The 21,733-nt window shown below is 35.8% G+C and overlaps 1 protein-coding gene across 4 annotated transcripts; it reads left to right on the top strand.

The window, feature by feature from the left end:
• Positions 1–13,984: 13,984 nt before the first annotated feature.
• On the top strand, positions 13,985–21,397 carry LOC116258936 (probable indole-3-acetic acid-amido synthetase GH3.1). 4 transcript variants are annotated; one of them, XM_050079100.1, is made up of 4 exons: positions 13,985–14,384; positions 17,339–17,443; positions 18,820–19,622; positions 21,011–21,240. In XM_050079100.1, exons 1-4 carry the CDS (start codon positions 14,065–14,067, stop codon positions 21,100–21,102), a joined length of 1,320 nt encoding a protein of 439 aa, XP_049935057.1. In that variant the 5' UTR covers positions 13,985–14,064; the 3' UTR covers positions 21,103–21,240. The 4 variants fall into 4 exon arrangements, with proteins under 4 accessions (XP_049935057.1, XP_031492298.1, XP_031492299.1 ...); XM_031636439.2 differs by having other exon boundaries at positions 13,989–14,384; positions 21,031–21,198; XM_031636437.2 differs by having other exon boundaries at positions 13,995–14,384; positions 20,682–21,397.
• The last annotated feature ends 336 nt before the right edge of the window (positions 21,398–21,733 follow it).

Genomic DNA, 21,733 nt, shown 5'->3' on the forward strand with positions numbered 1-21,733 from the left:
GTATTTCAGCTAATTCATCTAACAATATTGTCATTTCTTTCCATAAAAACAAAAATGAAGAGGTCCTTGGGGTCCATCACTGAGTAATTGCATGCACCAAATTCCCATCCACTAATTCATTCATCTGACTGCCATTGTTTCCACCTCACATTCATTAAAGTAAGAAGGAAACATCCGAGAGAAGGTGAGGTTAAGACTCAAGAGAAATATAAGTAGACCGTTCAGGTCCTTCCCTGAAGAGGATGTGATCATAAGGTAAGGTGACACCATGTTGGAAAGAATACATCTTAGGTGATGACTCTAAAGGATAGAGATTAAATTAGTGGGAAAAATTGACAAGGTTGACAAAGACAATAAAAATTAGAGGTATATAATGAGGTTGTAAATCATCACATAAGGTTTTATGCACCTCCAACATTCTCTATACTTTTATCATGTGAAATAATTTGGAGAAAAAAGGGTATAGGGACCTAATTGAAATAACTTCGCATCATGATAATTCAAAGCCAAGTTATGTTTATATACTTTAGCCAATAGATTCTTCCTTAGCCAACTAAGGGTAAGGTTTATCCACTTTATCTTGGGCACTTGTTGATATATCACAAGTTACTACTCATAGCACTAACGAGGGGGTCAGCCCAAGGTGTGGTCCAGTTGTAAGGCTTAGTCTTGTGCTATTGCCTAAGACCAAACTCGGAAGCATGATGATCAGGATAGATAGGTATGAGAAGTTTTTGAAATATGAGCAAATATGCAAAATCGGTTGTCTCTAATGCAATGTTTCCTAAGATGTTGATTAAAATAAGTAAAAGAACAAACATTGTTTTCAATCAAGTCTTACATTGAAGAGGGTTTTATTTGATCCCACATCTAAGTGAACATGATTGATCCTCCTTAATTAATTCTTGTATGCAAAAAAACAAACACAATCACCAAGCAATGTAATAAAATGCCGATATGATCAAGGCCAAAGAAGAGACATGCTTTATCATTGGCAATATGAGAGATGTTCAAGTTAGTGGAAATGCATCAATGATAATCATAGCCAAATGATGATGTGTCCCATCATGGTCGTCATTTGTTCGCATCCCCAAAAATTTATTTTGGTTTTTGGAGTGCTTCAGAAAAATGAGGTTTTATTTTGAAATGAGAGAGATAAGGACTTGCCCGTCGGTATGAGGATTGACCTTTACTGGTGGTAACCAATCTTATAGCTATTTTTATTTTTGATGCATTTTATTTTGACTTAAACATATTTTTATTCTAAATGCAGTGTGATGTTTAAAAAAATGTTGAAGATTTGATGCTCCTAATTTTTGAGAAAGTTTTGAAGAATTATTTGAGAGTGTAAAACCTTTTGATTTGAGAAATTTCGAATTGGGAAATCTCTATAAATATCATTTGAAAACCTTCAAAGATCACTTTTTGAAGCCACTTCAGTGTTCCTCTTAAGACTTTAAGTAGGTTTCAGATTTTGCTCTAATTTAGTTACTGCCTAACTAAATCTTCATCTCATCTTGCTTATCTTTTTTTAGAGAGGTGCTTGTGATCATTTTTGAAGTTAAGTGAATGTAGATGTATGAATACATTGACCATATATGATTAAAATAAAATCATACATTTCTACCATAATATTCATTTAAAAGCATTCTTACCATCACATATATTTAAGTTTCTCATTCTTATAATTGTCATAAGTATTTTTATGAAAAGAGAAAATTTTTTTAAAATGGACTCGGGTTGTTGACCATCAAACATGATTTGAATATTAGGTCATTATTTGAGTTTTGGTACTGGTGAAGTCAACAAATGAAAAGTTAAAACCTTAGATCTTGGGAGAAAAAAAAAAATATTTGAAAGAATATAAAAGAAGAAATACTTTAATGCGAGAGGAATAGGGAGAAATAGAGAGAGAAAGAGATTTTTAAAATCACAAAATAAAATATTTTTAAGAGAGAGAGATATGTATATATATATATATATATATGAAAACTTGTGAAAAGAAAGTATTAAATTGAATGGAGAGGGAAAAGAAGATTTAAAAAAAAAGAGAGAGATATTTTAGAGAGAAAGAGACTTGAGAGAGAGAGAGATTTTAGAGAGAAAGAGATTTAGAAAGAGAGAAAAAGTGGAACACGTATATATTCATTTATATATATGAAAATCTGTAAAAGAGTATGTTAAATCATAAAGAGAGAATGACAAAGAGAGATAGTCATGTGCACATATACGTATATAATATGTATATATGCATATGCCTTCATGAGAGTTGAAATCAAGAGATAACCTAAAATATTCGGCTTCGATTTTTCTATGTAGGCCGAAGAGGAACTTGGGCTCATGCAAGAGTCTCCAACCCCTCATTAAAGAGGGTTCTTGTTTTTGAAAATCTTTTAAAAAACATGATTCCTAATATTTTCATACTTGAACATAAAACCATAATTATTTCGTTTGTTATAAGATAATGTATTTCTCCCCCCATTAGCTATGGAAGAAAATCATGTAACGTAATAAAACACTCATTGGGGTTCATAACCGGGTGATTAAAAGAGAAACTAAACATGAAAATGACATAAAGATGCATTTTTAACATGTAGATATTCGTGAAGGGCTTTCCCAGGTTAGACAAATCTCAACCTCAAAAATCAACATAAGAATAAAAAAATCCTAACCCAAACACTCATTCTCACCGTTCATTCACCCATTAATTAAGTAAAAATTAATCTTTCAAGCATGGACATCATCTCAAGAATAAATGATGAACAAAGCAATCTGACAAACATATTTCAGAAATAAATGAATAAACAAAATTTATTTCACCTTACTCATGCTCCCGATGCACTTAAGAGTATCTCTAAGTTCAGGATAGGAAATTTTTTAGAGCTTTCCTGCACAGCCATGGGAAGGTGGCAAAAGGAAATGAAAATAAATGAAAACAAGGGGAGGACTACTTACCTCTAATAGAAATAGATTCGAGAACAAATCTCTTTACTTGGATGATCCTAGGGTCGCCTTGAGTAAAGCTCCAAGATGATGAAGGTATTTCTCCAAGAGATCTCCTCATGCTCCCTTGAAGACCTGGAACTTTGAAAAGTTTCCTCCCATGGTTGGTGAAGAAAAAAGAAGAGAAGAAGAGAGAAATGAAAAAAGAGAGCTAAGAAAAACTCTAGATTTACAAGTGAGAAAACACTAGAGGTTTTCCAAGGTTTAGTTCATGCCCAAAGAGAAGATTGTGGAGGTATTTATGGAGAGTTTTGAAGCCAAAACTCAAAATTTAAATTTTTTTGCACTAATCAACATTTTCATGTGAATTACAAGTATTTTTGAATGATTTTTAATTTTTTTTAGAATAAGTTTTGACCAAGTAGGATTCGCCATTAGCCCCACTAATACCCCTTTGGGGTCTGGGGAGGGCCAATGCCCATCCAACAGGGTCAAAACTGCCCCCAAGGGATGGTTTTAGCTGAAAATGGGGTCTATGCAGCGCTCAGGCCTTGGTTCAGTGCTTTTGCACATGCGCGTGGCCGTGAAAAGCTGCGCGCATTCTCAACACTATCACAGGCAGCACGCGACAAGCTGCCATGCACGCGATCGCAGGATGCACAATGAGTGATCGCGCATGACTGCGCATCACGCGACTGGGTTCAAATAAATAAATAAAATGAAATAAAATAAATAAATAAATAAATAAAAAGGGGGCATTCATAAAAAAAGCATAAAACCATTTTTTTAAATGTGTATAAAAATGGTTTTTGTTACAAATGGGGGGCCGACTCTATTTTAAGTGATTCTGGGTTTGTTTTAGATTTGGATTTGGGTTTGATTGGTTGCCCACACATTCTAGTGTGTGGTTTAAGTTCAAAAACACATCTTGGCATGAGAACAAAACATAAAACAAAGAGAAGGTCTATGTGTGCGCGCGCGGCACTCGTTGGATTTTGAGTTTGAAATGCTTGATTTAGATGTAGACTTTGGTTTTGGATTTAATTTGTATCCGAGAGTTGGATTTTGTTTTTGAATCTTGCGTTTGAACTCAGACATGGGCCTAGGGATTCGTTTTGGATCAAATAGAGTCGTGCATTTGTTCTAGGCCCAGGGTCAGGCTTAGGGTCTAAAAATTTAATCCAAATAAATGAACTGAGAACATCACCAACCCAAGTTGAGAACGCCATAACAGATAGTTTGTGGCATCTAACTTGACTTAAACCAAGCCAGCAATGGCATTCCATTGTACACCAAGAACAAAATTTTGTGAGGCCATGAAAGCAGCGACAAGGAGAGCTTAGAATGGATCAGAGCTCTGATATCATATTAAACTTCAAGGAAAGAAAATTGGAGGAAGAACACTCAAGATTATAGTGGTTCAACCTTACAGACCTACGTCCACTTTCTCTCATTCTACTTTCTAACGAGAGCAAAGGTTCCACTACGTATAGGAAAGATTACAAGGGATCCCTTGATTTAGGGATAGGTTTTGGTATGCAAAACTTTCCAATTTGATGGTCAATAATTTCCTTATTTTGCAGATTTACAGAAGTAGCATTGTAGATTTCATGCTGCTGGCTGGCAGCATAATCTTTATCCTCAACACCAAAATTAGCCAGCATGCCACACTCTTTGCACATGCTTAGTGTGCACCTACACACACAGACCACATGCTTGCCACCCTGCCAGTTATGTGCCTCCTTGCACTTGGCGAGACAACTCAGCATATGCTACCTACTAGTTATGCTCCATGCACATATGTGGGCATGACCTTCTAGTAGGCCCTTTGTGTGTATGAAAGGATTGAAACTGAAGAAGAAAACATCAGTTATAAGCAATCCCTAAGCCACATCATCTGAACTTTTCTAGGAACATGAGAATGAGTCCCACTGAGGATGTCTTTGTTGGACACCTGGCAGCTTTGATTTCAACTATGGTTGAGCATGTTATGGCAACAAAATCTCCCCTTTGTTGTGTACATTGCTGCATATCCAGATGCTTTGATATTTTTTCAGATGGCATACATTTCACCTGATTTGGAGTTGGATGCTAGATAGAGTCTCATAGAAGTCCAAATAATTCAAGAAATAGACATCGGAGCCATTTAATTTTGATTCTCAGTTTCATGATCATGTTTGTGAAGGTATTGTTGTAAACTCTTTTTTCTCATTATTTTGCTTTATTAAAATCTATTCGCTTCATATGGTGCAATTTTTAAGGAATTAACATGACTGTCCAAAACCATAACATAATCACAATAACAGAAACAACAACCTACTCTAGCGAGGAAGGGATTCACCTTTCCAGATCTTTTCGAGAATTTGACCACATGACTTGCTATGTCGACCTGCCCTCAGTATTTTCCTAGCTCATTTTTTTCCTGACTGGGTTATGTCTTACGATATAGTCAAAACATTAACAAAAGTACTTTTCACATTAAATGATAATTCCTTGGAAAATAGCTATTAATATGTAATATCTCCTATTTTTCTAAGAGTTTTAATTTTTGCCGAAGAATAACATAGTTTCACAAGCAAAAAAAACTAAAAAAATAAAAACTATAAGGATAATACTATGATAATAAGAACATAAAATTGAAAAGATCAAAAGTGACATCTTTAAACAAAAATCTGTGGCCATATTGTGATGTCATCGCAACACTTCACTGAAATAGTTACACTACTATAAATGAAAATTCCCTTGAACATGGAAATCTAGAAGTAATAGTAAAATATCTTGCATAACATCTTCGTAAATTGAAACTCTTAGACTGATCAGAACTAGCATAGAGCAGTCATGAGCTTAGTCATATCCATCTCAACTACTTGCAACTTCAATGCAAATACCTTTGAATAAAAGGTCGAATAGTTGATCCATATATTTTATGCTTGATGAGAGCAACATTCCACCAGCAGAATGAGTGCACGTTGTAGCTTTATAATTCATTAAAGGATTATACAATGTCATGTAGCTCAGAAGTAGGACAGAGTGGTCAACTGGGATGCATTTTGTCATCACTTTACATTAACTGTTCCTTTCCTGTTATAATGTTTGTACTCGCTGCAAGGTAGACTGGATGGTTATAGGTTCACCTACAGCAAAGTAATTTGTGACAAGTTATGAGAAGATACGTGAATGGCAGCTGTCTGCTACTGACATAACATCTAGGCATTACCCTCAACAAATATCACTTATCTTTATGTGCTTTCTAGGTAAGTATGTCTTGTTGCATTGGCTAAAGCTCTTCTCATTGCATCTGCCATTACTAAATTTTTTAATGCTCTCATTCACTTCTCAAGTCAGGTGTAATTTGGTATGGATGTCACTCTACTTTGAGGTTTCATATTTAGCTAATTACAAGGTAATGGAGACTTGGAGCATTTTCTTTTGGCCTATAACTTTTAATTGTTCTCCTTTATTGCATTTTCTCATTTTTTCCTTCACTAAAGTTAGATTTCTCTTGAAACTGAATTGGAAGCCTTTGATTGTAGTTGAATATTTGCATCATGTTGCAATTGTCTATCATAGATTGCTGATATTTCAGCATTGTCCTTGACCTTATGTTCATTTTATTTTACCATTTATTGTCGACTTGTAATTTGGTAAAGATGTTACTCTACTTTAAATGGACTTCTATTATTTGTGTTTGTGTGTAAGAGAGAGAGAAGAGAGCAAATTATATACTATGAGTGGTTCTTTAAATTACCCTTCATTTGCATAGAGCTTTATTCACATGCAACAAAAGGCTACAATTATATACTATGAGTGGTTCCCATAATATGGATGGTAAATTCTTGTCATGAATAGAGCCTTGTTTTTAGCCTTTCGTTAGAAGCAGCTTGAATCACTGGGTATATGGTTAAGGTGATCGAATTCAAGATTCATTCAAGAATGGATAAGGGTTACACTTGATCGTATGTATTTAATTATTGTCAACCTGATTATCATGGGGATACATAACGAAGTTTGATTATTTAGTAAAGAAATTCTATTATCAACTTTTCATGGGAACTGAAACCACACAGTTCAGGCACAAGATCACACAATCTTTTACCTCCTAGCTGGAACTTTGTTGCATGATTGTATATTCCTTTATAATTTCAGTTAGCTATCTGGATTATGTTTTTCAATTTGTCTTTGTAGATAAATTTTATCACTGCATTTTCCTTTTTACTATGTTGTGGTTACGACCAATATCTTTGTTGGTTTATTGTAGCTGTGCATGTCATTTTGTGATAAGGACTATGATTTTGTCTTTAAATTGTTGAAAAATATCATTGGCATCATTTATTCATATATTTGCATATAAACACGTTGCATTGGATCTTGCACTTGGGTGTAAAACCTTCTTCATCTTAAGCAGCTTCTTGATCTTTAAAACTTTTTGTTATCGAAATAGCTTTTTGGTGTCTAATTTTTTGCTGTTTAAACGTTTTTTATGGCATAGTTTTTTCTTCTATCACAACCTTTTTTTAGAGACACGGACAATGAAAATGTTTCATGTGTTGAGACTCTCTTAAGCAGGGCAGTGTGGGAAGAAAAATCCATAAAAGAGGAAATGATGTGGATGGAGCTAGCAATAAAGCTAATATTTCTTCATTCTTTTTGTATACCTTTATTAACTGTAATATATTTCTTAATCATATAAAGATTATATATGAGATCAATAAATTTGAATTTTTTTTGTTTAATGACTCTGTCTCTCTCTCCACACACACACACACACATATATATATAAATGAAGGCTGGTGTTACTGTTCCTAAAAATGGTGTATGAGCTATTAGGAACAGCCTGGGTGACTGTTTATATACATACCTTAATATATAACTAGAATTTGAAGTTTCAAGAATACATATGAAAAGTTGTCCTAATGAGTCTTCATTTGGAATGGTCGCAACCGATCCTAAAAGTAATTAAGAACGGTCGAGGAATGTTTTGGGAATAACCACTTGACCGTTGCTAATTACTTTTAGGAACCACTACATGTGCTTTTAGGAACAGTTTTTGGCCAGTCCTAAAAGGGATATTTGTTGTTGTGAAGTGATGGTGATGAGGTTGATGCATTGTGCGATGATCTGATGCTGCCCAGCCGGTCCAGTTTATGATTTAGATTTTGTGATTTTAAAATTTCAAATGATTTTGGAGATCCTCTACATTTATGAAACATTTGATTTGATGGTATAATTTAAATTTATTATTAATGTTGACAGCTTAAAGCTAGTCGGGAACAATGCCTAATGATTTTATAAGTTAGTTTTGAAAGGTAGTTCCCACATAGGATGGATGATTTAGAAGTTCTCCGTTACCATTGGATCCCTTCCAGGCAAAGTATGGGCCAGTAATGTCTGCACCTTTATCAATGACAATGCCTATGTACATCTTACATGATAGGGACAATTAATTCAAAAAACATCACCCTTCACATGAAACTAATTACTGATTGTACAAAAATACTGAACAAAGATGTACCTATGCTTCTTTTTCTTTTGAATGTAAAATAATTCCCCATGACTGTAGACAAAGCTTTGTCTTTTGTTTGAGCTATGAATCTGTAACATAGCTTATTTTTACTTTTTACTAATAGCTTTCATTGGTTCCTATAAGAAAGAATTGCTAAATATACGTTGAAAATTTCATCACCGACAAATATGCATATGAATTTATCTCTAACTAAGAAATCATGAGAGCAAGGCCCCTCCATGTGCTAATGTCTTACAAGGGACCATATTTCAGCATCAAATCTACAATATTTTTGTCATAGGCTATGGGTGGGATGACACCTTAAACTCAAGTTTATTGCAAGTTCTGATTATGCTTAATATTGTTCAAATATTCAAATAAGACGTAATTTTCCTTTTTTCTCTTCTTAATTATCTTCAGGAAAGTATATATATATATATATATATATATATATATATATATATATATATATATATATATATATATATATATATATATATATATATATATATATATATATATATATATATATATAAATCTTGGTAAAAAGTATTTATTTGTCAAGGTATGCATCTTCAAGTATATATATATATATATATATATATATATATATCTATTCTTCTACATGTTTGAGATTGCCTCACTGTCCTCTGGAGATCTGTGTGGTATAATAAACTATGAATCTTAGATCCACGGATATGGGAAGAGGTGGGATCAGCGGTTCAGAGATCTGATCCCCCCACCACGAAGGAGGAGATCAAGGAAGCTGTGGCAGTAGGTCCGCTACTACCCCACCATAGGAGTGTTCATGAGCTGAGTTAGTCTAGCTCGAACTATCAGACCCAGCTCGAGGGAGTCATGCTCCAACCCAGTAGCTCAACTCGGCTCGGTTGAATTCATCCTAGTTCGAACTGGATTCGCTAAGGCCTGAAATGATAACTGAAAGGGGATGAAAAAAATAATTTGACCTAAAGTCGACAACCGAACTCCTTTTTATAATCATTCTTAAGCTGCTTCAAAAAGTGAAGCCACACAGTTACGAAACAACTTGTAATTTGGTAATGATGTTACTCTACTTTAAAATGACCTCTATTATTTGTGTTTGTGTGCAAGAGAGAGAGAGAGAAGAGAGCAAATTATATACTATGAGTGGTTCTTTAAATGTCCCTTCATTTGCATAGAGCTTTATTCACATGCAACGAAAGGCTAAAATTATATACCAAGAGCGGTTCCCATAATATGGATGGTAAAGTCTTGTCATGAATAGAGCTTTGTTTTTAGCTTTTCGTTAGAAGCAGCTTGAAGGTTTCATTGGGTATATGGTTAAGGTGATCGAATTCAAGATTCATTCAAGAATGGATAAGGGTTACACTTGATCATTTGTATTTAATTATTGTCAACCTGATTATCATGGAGATACCTAACAAAGTTTGATTATTTAGTAAATAAATTCTATTATCAACCTTTCATGGGGACTGAAACCACACAGTTAATGCACAAGATCACACAATCTTTTACCTCCTTGCTGGAACTTCGTTGCATGATTGTATATTTCCTTTATAATTTCAGTTAGCTATCTGGATTATGTTTTTCAATTTGTCATTGTAGATAAAGTTTATCACCGCATTTTCCTTTTTACTATGTTGTGGTAACGACCAAAATCTTTGTTGGTTTATTGTAGTCCTGCATGTCATTTTGTGATAAGGACTATGATTTTGTCTTTAAATTGATGACAAATATCTTTGCCATCATTTCTTCATATATTTGCATATACACACGTTGCCTTGGATCTTGCACTTGGTGTAAAACCTTCTTCATCTTAAGCAGCTTCTTGATCTTTAAACCTTTTTGTTATTGAAATAGTTTTTCTGTGTATACATTTTTGCTGTTTAAACGTTTTTGATGGCATAGTTTTTTCTTCTATCAGAACCTTTTTTTAGGGACACTGACAATGAAAATGTTTCATGTGTTGAGACTCTCATAAGCAAGGCAGTGTGGGTAGAAAAACCCATAAAAGAGGAAATGATGTAGATGGAGCTAGCAATAAAGCTAATATTTCTTGATTCTTTTTGTATACCTTTATTAACTGTAATCTATTTCTTAATCATATAAAGATTATATATGAGATCGATAAATTTAAATATTTTTGTTTAAAGACTCTGTCTCCCTCTCTCCACACACACACACACACACACACACACATATATATATATATATAAACCGCTGGTGTTACTGTTCCTAAAAATGGTGTATAAGTTATTAGGAACAGCCTGGGTAACTGTTTCTATATGTACCTTAATATATAACTAGAATTTGAACTTTCAAGAATACATATGAAAACTTGTCCTAATGAGTCTTCATTAGGAATGGTCACAACCGATCCTAAAAGTAATTAGGAATGGTCGAGGAATGTTTTGGGAATAACCACTTGACCATTGCTAATTACTTTTAGGAACCACTACATGTTCTTTTAGGAACAGTTTTCGGCCAGTCATAAAAGGGATATTTGTTGTTGTGAAGTGATTGTGATGAGGTTGACGCATTGTGCGATGATCTGATGCTGCCCCAGCCGGTCCAGTCTATGATTTAGATTTTTTTATTTTAAAATTTCAAATGATTTTGGAGATCCTCTACATTTATGAAACATTTGATTTGATGGTATAATTTAAATTTATTATTAATGTTGACAGCTTAAAGCTAGTCGGGAACAACGCCTAGTGATTTGATAAGTTAGTTTTGAAAGGTAGTTCCCACATAGGATGGATGATTTAGAAGTTCTCCGTTACCATTGGATCCCTTCGAGGCAAAGTATGGGCCAGTCATGTCTGCACCTTTATCAATGACAATGCCTATGTACATCTTACATGATGGGGACAATTAATTCAAAAACATCACCATCACCCTTCACATGAAACTAAGTTTTTTTTCTTTTGAATGTAAAATTATTCCCCATGACTGTTGACAAAGCTTTATCTTTTGTATGAGCTATGAATCTGTAACATAGCTTAGTTTTACTTTTTACTGACAGCTTTCGTTGGTTTCTATAAGAAAGAATTGCTAAATATACGTTGAAATTTTCATCACCGACAAATATGCATACGATTTTATCTCTAACTACGAAATCATAAGAGTGAGGCCCCTCCATGTGCTAATGTCTTACAAGGGACCATATTTCAGCATCAAATCTACAATATTTTTGTAATGGACTATGGGTGGGATGACACCTTAAACTCAAGTTTATTGCAAGTTCTGATTGTGCTTAATATTGTTCAAATGTTCAAATAAGTAAGATGTAATTTTCCTTTTTTCTCTTCTTATTTTTCTTGAGGAAAACGTATATATATATATATATATATATATATATATATATATATATATATATATATATATATATATATATATATATATATATATCTTGGTAAAATGTATTTATTTGTGAATGTAAGCATCTTCAAGTATATATATATATATCTATTCTTCTACATGTTTGAGATTGCCTCACGGTCCTATGGAGATCTGTGTCCTATGGAGATCTGTGTGGTATAATAAACTATGAATCTTAGATCCACGAATATGGGAAGAGGTGGAATCAGCGGTTCGGAGATCTGATCCCCTCACCAGGAAGGAGGAGATCAAGGAAGTTGTGGCAGTAGGTCCGCTACTACCCCACCATAGCAGTGTTCATGAGCCGAGTTAGTCTAGCTCGAACTATAAGACCCAGCTCAAGGGAGTCATGCTCCAAATAAAATAATTTGACCTAAAGTGGACAACCGAACTCCTCTTTATAATCGTTCTTAAGCTGCTTTCCTTGTAACTTTTTCATACAGGACTAAAGTGGAAAACTGATGGTCCTTGTACCGACAAGTTTTCAAGAAAAAGATAACACAAAAAAACCTTATAAAAGGACTAAAAGCCCATTAGATTCAACAAGCATTTAAAAAGAAGGAAACAGGACAAGCAAAAAGGGTCATGCGTTCCCAATATTGTGATAGATGTGCACTTTGAATGAGCCAACTTTTAATTAGCTAAGACACAATCCAGCCTAATCGGGACTAACTGAGTCGAGCTTACCTTGCTCGAGCTCAGATTATTTATTTAAACATGCTTACTTTTTAACTCATTTATTAAACTAGTCGAGCTTGAGCTGAGTGTATACAAATCGAGCTTGAGCTACTCCACTAAAACAACTTAATGCAATAGGGCTGAGGTAGCTCTATGGGCTTCAAGGGCCTTAAATTTACCTATCTGTGTCTGTGAATTTCATTTTATTGATTGCTGGGATTATGTTATAGATGAGGGATATGAGTCAAAAACGATATTGGCGTTGGGGTAAGAATTTCCAACTCTCACGACCTGAAGAGATATTAAGTGAAGGCACGTGAGTAGTTGGGTGGGGTTTGTAAACATTGGTTTTTGGATTTATCTCAAGATTTTTGTATGTGTTATTTAATTTTAATGCACAAGCTTTTGAAGACAATAATCTTGTTGGTAAGTTTAAACATGGAATACTGCTTAAAGATTTGCATATTTATTGGACTTTGACCTTAACCAGACAATGAAGCTGTTAGCTCATTTGGACTTGACTTAACAAATAATCACAAGTTGTATCTGTAGGATTAACTGAAAAGGTATGAAATGAGTTTAGACTACTGCAGTTCAACAAGCGTCTCAGTTGGAAACTGATTTGATCTTCAACGATCTCATTTATTTTCGCTGGCAGTACATTTTCTTTCCTTCCCTCTCTCTTCCCTTTTGTTTTTTCCTCTTCACTTATGCCCAGTTCGGATAGCGGGAAATGACACGAATTTTTGCTCTTCACTTATGCCCTGTTTGGATGGAGGGAAGGGAAACGAAAGGGTAGTCATTGTGTTTGGTTGATTAATTAAAGACGAAGGAAAAAAAAAGACTACTTGTGTATTTCTGTTAGAAGAATTGGAACATTTTGGTATAAATTCGAAGAACTAGGAACTAGGGATTGAGAGGGACTTTTTCCGACATTTATGAAAGGCCGGTCTCCTTGTTCACCTCTGCCAGGGCTCCCAAACGCCAGAAAAAGCAATAAATAGTGTACCCCAGCCCGATGAGAGGCCTGTAACCCGCTCCACCCCGCCCCTGCCCCCCAAATTTCAGTTTGGCTTCACTGACTTTGAATCATTTACCTAAAATGTTCCGCTTAAACGTCGTAGGTTTTAATCCAGGCAGCTATTGCGGTCCAGTGTGTTATTTCTCTAGGATATAAACAGTGGCAAGTTTAACATCTGAGTTGAAAGTTGTATCAGAGTCTACCCACCCATGTTCCAAAACAATTAAAAGCACAAGGATACAGCATCGCAACTGGGGGTTTCATAACAAACACGGTTTGCCCTAAATGAATATTAAAAATATCTACATTTATAAATCGTGCTGCTTCTTTCTTGAACGGCTCAATTCTGGGGAAAATTTTGACTGGAAAAGTTGGCGTATTACCATACGTCCTTCCTTTTAACTCTTTTCATGTTGTGGTACTGATTTCTTGTCATGGTCAAGCGTGGCTGCATGTGCTCATCTTCTTATATATTTGAAATGTTCTTTTCTCTATATCAACAGCCCTTTTCATCAAATTTCAGAGGGAGAGAGTGATGGAGAAAGAAGGGAGCTCGAGGTTGAGGCGAATTGCGATGAAGGAGGAGGAGGTGGAGCCATTGGAGTTCATAGAAGAGATGACGAGTCATGTAGATGAGGTGCAGCAGATGGTGCTGGACGACATCCTCTCCACCAATGTCAACGTTGAGTACCTACAGAGGCATGGGATATTCGGTAGAAGTATAGACAGGAAAACCTTCAAGTCCAAGCTGCCAATCATCGAATACGAAGACATCCTGCCCGACATACAGAGGATTGCAAACGGTGATCCTTCACCCATTTTCTCTGCCCAACCCATCTCCGAGTTACTAACCAGGTCTCTCTCTCTCTCTCTCTCTCTCTCTCTCTCTCTCTAAATTGCACTTGGTTCAGTTTTTGGAGGATGCTCTTCTCATAGTTATTAAGGAACATTGATTCGGGTTGAGGGTTGCGGTTCTTGAGCCTAACTGATTGGGTGTTCCTCCCCACCCTCTTTCTCTCTCTTACTCAAAATGTGTTTGTTTTAACACGGATCTTAGATCCACGATAATATGAGATCACTAAAATATCAAACCTGCGGATTTAGAGTCGCTCCACATCCGACTTTAAATCTCTGTTTTTTTTACATGTAAAATGGGTTTAAGATTCACGTTACTAAGGCCAAGATCTGAGGTCCAAGGCTATCAAACATTACATTATCTTTTTCTACCTCTAACCTTGGTTCCAGTTTTAGAGGGCTCTCTCCTCAAGGGAAAATAATTTGAGTCGACGGTTGTTGTGACCGGGTCTTAGCTCTCTTGATTTCTTGTATGTGCAGTCAAATTTGAACTAATTTACCTGTGCACGCTTTAAAAACAAAAAAAGGAAAAGGTTTTCCTAAGAATGGATTTTCGGTGCTTGCTCATTTTTCGCTATAAAATGAGCTTGTGATTTAATCAAGGAATTATATATATATATATATATATATATATATATTTAATGGTTGTATCAAACAACTATGAACTTTTTTCCCATATATTTTTTTTTACTATCCTAAGGGCAAATTTGCTTTTCCGGAATGTGGCTGTAGACCAAGAGATTAAAATTCAAATGTCCAAACTTCGTTTGGGTTCCATCAAACTAGAACCAAACTTTTGCGCATTACTAGCGATTACATAATAAAGTTTATGGAATTCTCATCCTACCCTGACGGGTCGGATGGAAATTTGGGAACCAATTTTTCTACTGTTGCCTCACTTGGAGGCCTCCAGTCTTACTCCACCTCTCCTATTGTACAGGATTTCAGATGAAATCCAGCCTCGGCGTCGAGGCTTTGAAACGTGGTCGACGCAGAGGGTTGCCTCCAGACAGAGGGTTTAAAATTTGCCCGAGAATCACTCATCACTATATATATATATATATATATATATATATTTCTACACTTCAAAATGAATTAACGGAGGCTTTCTCTCATGTCGTAGGTCGTTAAGAAGAAGATTTGTTCCCTCCTCTAGGTAACGTTTGATACGCTGGAAATTCAATATAACACAGGAAATTTATTTCAAATTTAAAAAAAAAAATTCAGTTTATCAAACATGAAAAAAGTTTTTGGACCCTTGGGGCTGGAAACGAAAATATATTTTCAGAAAAATTTTTCCAGCTAAGAGCCTGAAAAATTTTTCCGAAATTTTTTTTTTACCTCTTCCTCCCTTCTTTCTCCTCCCTCCTTCCTCCGTTATTCCTCTTCCCTCCTTCCTCCCTCCTTCATCCTCCCTCCTTCTCTTCTTCCTCCCCCTCCCTTCTTCCTCCCTCACTCCTTTCTTCCTCCTTCCCTTCTTCCGTCCTCCTTCCCTTCTTCCTCCTCCCTCCTTCCCTTCTTCCTCCCTCCCTCGCTCACTTCTTCCTCCTCCCTCCTCACTCGCTCCCTTCTTCCTCCTCCCTCCTTCCCTTCGTCATCCTCCCTTCTTCCCTTCGTCATACTCCCTTCTTCCTTTCGTCCTCTCTTCTTCCTCCTTCCTCCTTCCTCCTTCCCTTCTTCATCCCTCTTTCTTTTTTTTTTTTCCTTCCTCCTTCCCTTCTTCTTCCCTCATTCCCTTCTTCCTCCGCCTCACTTCTTCCTTCCTCGCTCCCTTGTTCTCTTAAACCTAGAAATATATTTCTATTTCATCAAATTAAAAAAAGTCATCACACACACATCAAAATGGGAATCCAAAAAGATTTTTCTCATTCCATTTTTTCAAAAAATATATTTTCATAAATATATTTCTAATTTTAAATTTCCAGCCATCAAACACTATCCTAAAGTACTTAGTGTAAATATTAATTTTTATAGAGAGAGAGGTAATCACCGGCCAACGCGAACAACTTCCGCCCAACATTGTTGTTTCCGGTGTCACAAAAAGCAAAAACTACAAAAATATTTATAAATCCACCGGAAATGCTTCGTCACTCGTCAGACTACAGGCACTGGTTGGCAGTCGCTGGTTGACACCGGCGACTCTGTTTCATGGTGAAGAAGAGAACTCTGTTTCATGGTGAAGAAGAGAAGTGTGGAGAGAAGAAGCAGGTGAAAATGAATCCGCCACGTCTAAACCTCTTTTTCACACTTGTATTGGCAATTCGCACTTCGGCCACAACAATTTGTACTCATTTTTCAAAATGACCACGTGTCTTTTAACAAATTATCTAATTGCCCCATGAATTTTTAAAACATTCAAAAGATCTTATTATTCTTCAACCGTTCCGATTTGGAGTTTTGGAAATGTGTACTTTATTTTCATTCCAACAATTTTGGGAATGAAGTTCCTAAAAATCGTTCCAATTTCAAGGGACTAAACTATTCCTAAAAGATGGGGTCTAATGAAAACATAATCTCCATAAACCTGCAAAAAAATATGTAGCACCCAACATGACCATAATGTGTGTAATTAACATCAATTAAACATAATCAATAATACTTTCGTGCTAATTATTTATAATGAAACATTCTCTTATTTACAGCAATGTCAGCATAACTAACAGTCAAACAACGATTTTATTCCTTTATAAACTAGAGAGTGAGTATAGTTCGAAAAATTGAAAATTGCTTCACTTTTTGGTATTTCCCAAACCCATTCATTGCTTTCTTTGAAGTACCATTAGAGAAATTAGATGCTTAATTTCTATAGGTCTGGTTACAAACCATAGGGCGAAAGGAAATGGAACCCGAAACCCCAGTCTCACCCCTTTCTTCTTCTTCCTTCCCCAAACTATGCGTGCATTAGTGCATCATTGTAAATTCTCAGTTCAGTTGACTGTCACTTCTTTTGGCAGCTCCGGAACATCAGGCGGTCAGCAGAAAATTGTCCCGGTGATTGCCAACCATCATGAAGGGATTTATACAATCTTCGGATGGCTCATTCCCACCGTCATGAACAAGTAACAGATTAAGTTGTCCTTTTTATTTTTCTCCTTGTGAAGTAGATATCATCTATTTGGTGAATGAAATGGGTCATCAACCTCTTAGTATACAAGTCCACAAGCATAATTGTACTCCCACTACTTTTTACAACATTTTAAATATTCATTTGAGTGAATTTCGAATTGATCAGCAATATGGTGTTGGATTAAGCAATTTCATTCTGATCAAAGGACAAATGTTCGTTACTAAAGTAAGATACGTTATGGTATTTTGAATTTTGAACTTAAATTAAACAATGAGGTCCTAATTCTACGATATCTTGTATGAAAAGAAAATTTTAGTAACATATGAAGTTCTTCCATAAATCAGATATGCATGGGTTATTCTAGTTCAGGTAGACATTTTGAAACAATTTTAAACTATGAGGAACATCATGGTACTAATTCATGTAATATATAATTATCTCAAATTAAATGAAATTCATCATTGAATCAGACAACACCAACAATGAATTTAAGGATGATCAATAATGAAAAGAGAAAGGTCGTTAATCACTATATTTTTCACTTCAACAAGTACTGTTATTACCTACAGTATTCTGCTAAAGATGAAAATGATCACAAACCAGGGAATTGAATGAGCAAAAAATCTGTGCTGAACTAGAACTGTGGACAATGAAGCACCATATTCTGCTCATTTCTTGGTTATTGACCCTTGGGTTAAAAAGAATCTACTGCAGGTGCAATGAAAAAACAACCGAAGAATAAATGAATGCTAATGAGGAGACAATACCTCTTAATTCACCTTGCCTCCAAAGATCACAAAGTAGTTTTGCATGACTCTAGAACAATGAGTCAGAGAGGAAAGCAAAAGCAAAAGGTGGATAACATATCCAGTGTTTGCTGCAAAATTGATAACTGGAGTGCCAAAAGATTTTTTATGTTCTTTAACTAAGATAAACAAGCGCACTTGTGCGGTGACAAAATTAATGTTGTCTTTTAGTAAAGTACACTTACACAAAGAATGTATAAACTATGCTGAAGTTTTACAAACATGTGGAAAAAAGTTGCTATATCTTGTAATCTTTTAGAAGGGTTTATGTATCAACATTAATAAAAAAGTTCATGCCTATGGACAAAAACCAAAAGAAAATCAAGGAACCAGAACTGCACTAGTAGAGCTTCTTGGAAGGCTCCTTAACAACAAATAGCACTTAAAAAACAGAACTACTGTGAGAACCAGACTAATAAAGAGAATAAATATGGGGACAGGTACTGTTTTTACCCACATTTTTTTTCTTCATGTGTTTTTGGGCATGCACAGAACAAAAGTGTGTTGCAGCTTAAACCTTAACAGCATATTGATGATGGCTTGGTTCGTCTATGACAAACAGGAATATTTCAGGATTAGATAAAGGAAAAGTCCTATTCTTCTTCTTGACTAGGACAGAGACCAAGAGTCCAGCTGGAATTATCATGCGGTCTGTACTTACAAGCTACTATAAAAGTCCTCAATTTCTTTGCAAACACTATGATAACATCAACTACACCAGCTCCATTCCCTCCATCCATTGCACAGATGTCTTCCAAAGCTTGTATGCTCAAATGCTTGCCGGCCTAGCTGACCGGCTTGCCATCTTTCAGATAGGTACAACTTTTGCACCAATATTTCTCCAGGCTATCCACTTCCTCAAGCGTCATTATCAGGAACTTGCAGCAGATATTGAGCATGGGACAGTGAATCCACAAGTTACTGACGCAGCAGTTAGAGCAGCATTAGGAAATGCTCTAACCCCTGACCCAGAAAATGCTGAACACATAAGGAAGGAATGTTCAAGTCGGGATTTTCAGGGTATCATAAGAAGGATTTGGCCAAATACAAAATTTCTGGATGTTATAGTGACAGGACCAATGGCACAGTATATTCCAAGCTTGAACTTCTACAGTGGGGACTTGCCTTTGACCAGCACTCCCTATGGATCATCAGAGTGCTTCTTTGGGTTAAACTTATACCCTTTAACTAAGCCTGAGGACGTTGCCTACACCATTATGCCTAACATGGCCTACTTTGAGTTTTTGCCTGTCAAGTCTGCAGATGATATTGGCCGGATAACAGCAATGCAAGTGGTGGACCCTGTGGATTTGGCTCACGTGGAGGACGGAAAAGAGTATGAGCTCATTGTGACCACTTACTCTGGTAAAAATTTATATAGCTTTCTTCATTGACATGGCTGTGTGTGTTTCTGCATTTTCCTCTATGTATTTATATGCAAGTGCATTGCCATCTAGTCTTGGGAACAACAATATGGAGAATTGGTGGTTTTCATAAAACAAGAATCACATGAGAGAGTGTCCTTTAGTTTCAGCAAGATTTGACCTGACATGCATCCACACAGAAACACACACACGCGCACACATATATAATAATAACTCTATCATGGCCTCCTTAATCTACCTACTAGCTGAGGCTTTTGGCTATTTTATTTTTAAAATTTTGAATATACATATATATACATTTCAAAGTCAAAATAGTGAGATGTTGTTCCTATACATGACAGCTTATGAACTGCCAATAGTGTCCACAAACCATCTCTAACTAGGATCACTTTTTAATTGGAAAAAGTGACTGCCGTCCATTGATGGATTTTTTGTGTTCTGTTTAATAAGAAACACAAAGTTAGATTAGTTAATTTTTATATTTATGTATGTTTCTGAAGAAGTGAAAGCATTATGTTGTTCATTTTGCAAAACGGATCAACTTCATGGTAAAGAAAGCAAGTGTGGCTGAGCTAATTCAATCTATGTTTTACCTTTAGGAAAATAAGCATTAATGAATCAATTACAGGCTTAAATTTGAGAAAAAGTTTAATTGCGCTCACCTGGAAATGGCCCAACTAAAATGCGTTAAGCCAATAACAGCCAGTTAAACTCAATTAGTGGTCTTTGTGTTGCAGTTTAATTACCAGCTTGGTAACCTTGCCTTTCCCCATGACCGGTGTCAAATTTGACAGTTTGTGTCGTCTATTGGGATGTGTAAATGAAATAATCTTCAACTATGGAAAGTAACTTTTGGAACAACCACACGCCCTTTTTCGAAGCAATTCTCCATTTTTTTTTATGATCTACTTTATAGATGTAGTTATTAATCATATCCAAAAGATGAACATAGATGGATAGATGAAGCCATGCAAACAAGTGATTAATGGTTTTTCCTCATTGCTCACGAGATGAATTTCTTTTCCTCATGCCACATTAGGTCTTTACCGATATAAGATTGGGGACGTACTAAGAGTTGCCAAATTCTACAACAAAGCTCCCCAATTCCACATTGTTGGTCGGAAAAATGTTTGCCTTAGCATTGATATAGACAAAACGGAAGAGACAGAGTTACAGAGGGCCATAGCGGCAGCTGAACTTGCTCACCTTAGGCCACATAATGCAAGAGTTCTTGACTACATTTGCTATACTGATGTTAAGACAATTCCGGGGCATTATGTTATTTACTGTGAACTTTCTCCAATCAATCACAGCGATAACTCTTCATTCTCACGGGTAATTGACCAATGCTGTCTCACTATCGAGCAGTCACTAAATTATGTTTACAGAGGCCTGCGTTCCTACGACAAAACAATAGGACCATTGGAGATCAAGCTTGTGAAAGGTGGCACATTCCATGAAGTAATGGACCATGCTATAGCTAGAGGTGCTTCTGCTGCACAATACAAGCCGCCTAAGTGTGTCAAATCTACTTGGATGCTCGATATATTGGAGGCGAGGGTTGTCTCAACTCATTTTAGTCCAGGTGTTCCAAGTTGGTTGCCATGACCACAGCAGAAGATGGCTTCAGCGGATAAGCTCAAGCTTTTGGGAGGAGATCTACCTGCATTATATTTTGTCTGCACGTCCGTATGTGTTGTACACAACTTTCTGGGGCTTCTATCTATAAGTGAACATGGACATCTTCCCTTCTTATCCGCGCACACATATGCACATATAAGAAGACATTCAAAATACTGCCCACCAAAATGGCAGCGACGTCCGTTCAGTGACAGAGCATACGCAGCTTTATATTCAAAGCTTGAACGAGAAAATGAATGAAAAACGTTCAATCTCGTAAGGGAGTGCCTCAACGATGGTTAGGCAGAACCCTTGTACTCTTTTTATTTTTTAGTTTGTCTATTTTAAAATTTTGATTTCATTTAGAAAAATATATATAAATATAAGTATCATTTAATTTCAATTAAAAGTAGCAGCATTAAATGCTTTAGTGACACATTTTCTGGAATTTAAATTCAATTCTATCTTTTA

This window comes from Nymphaea colorata, chromosome 8, assembly GCF_008831285.2.
Source record: "Nymphaea colorata isolate Beijing-Zhang1983 chromosome 8, ASM883128v2, whole genome shotgun sequence".
NCBI lineage: Eukaryota > Viridiplantae > Streptophyta > Magnoliopsida > Nymphaeales > Nymphaeaceae > Nymphaea > Nymphaea colorata.

What these genes read in the sequence shown, in the direction of transcription:
- LOC116258936 (XM_031636437.2), top strand. Translation starts at nt 14,065, where the DNA reads ATGGAGAAAGAAGGGAGCTCGAGGTTGAGGCGAATTGCGATGAAGGAG. An exon ending in ATCTCCGAGTTACTAACCAG is followed by an intron (nt 14,385 to 17,338) that starts GTCTCTCTCTCT and finishes TTCTTTTGGCAG; the next exon opens with CTCCGGAACATCAGGCGGTC. An exon ending in ATTCCCACCGTCATGAACAA is followed by an intron (nt 17,444 to 18,819) that starts GTAACAGATTAA and finishes TATGACAAACAG; the next exon opens with GAATATTTCAGGATTAGATA.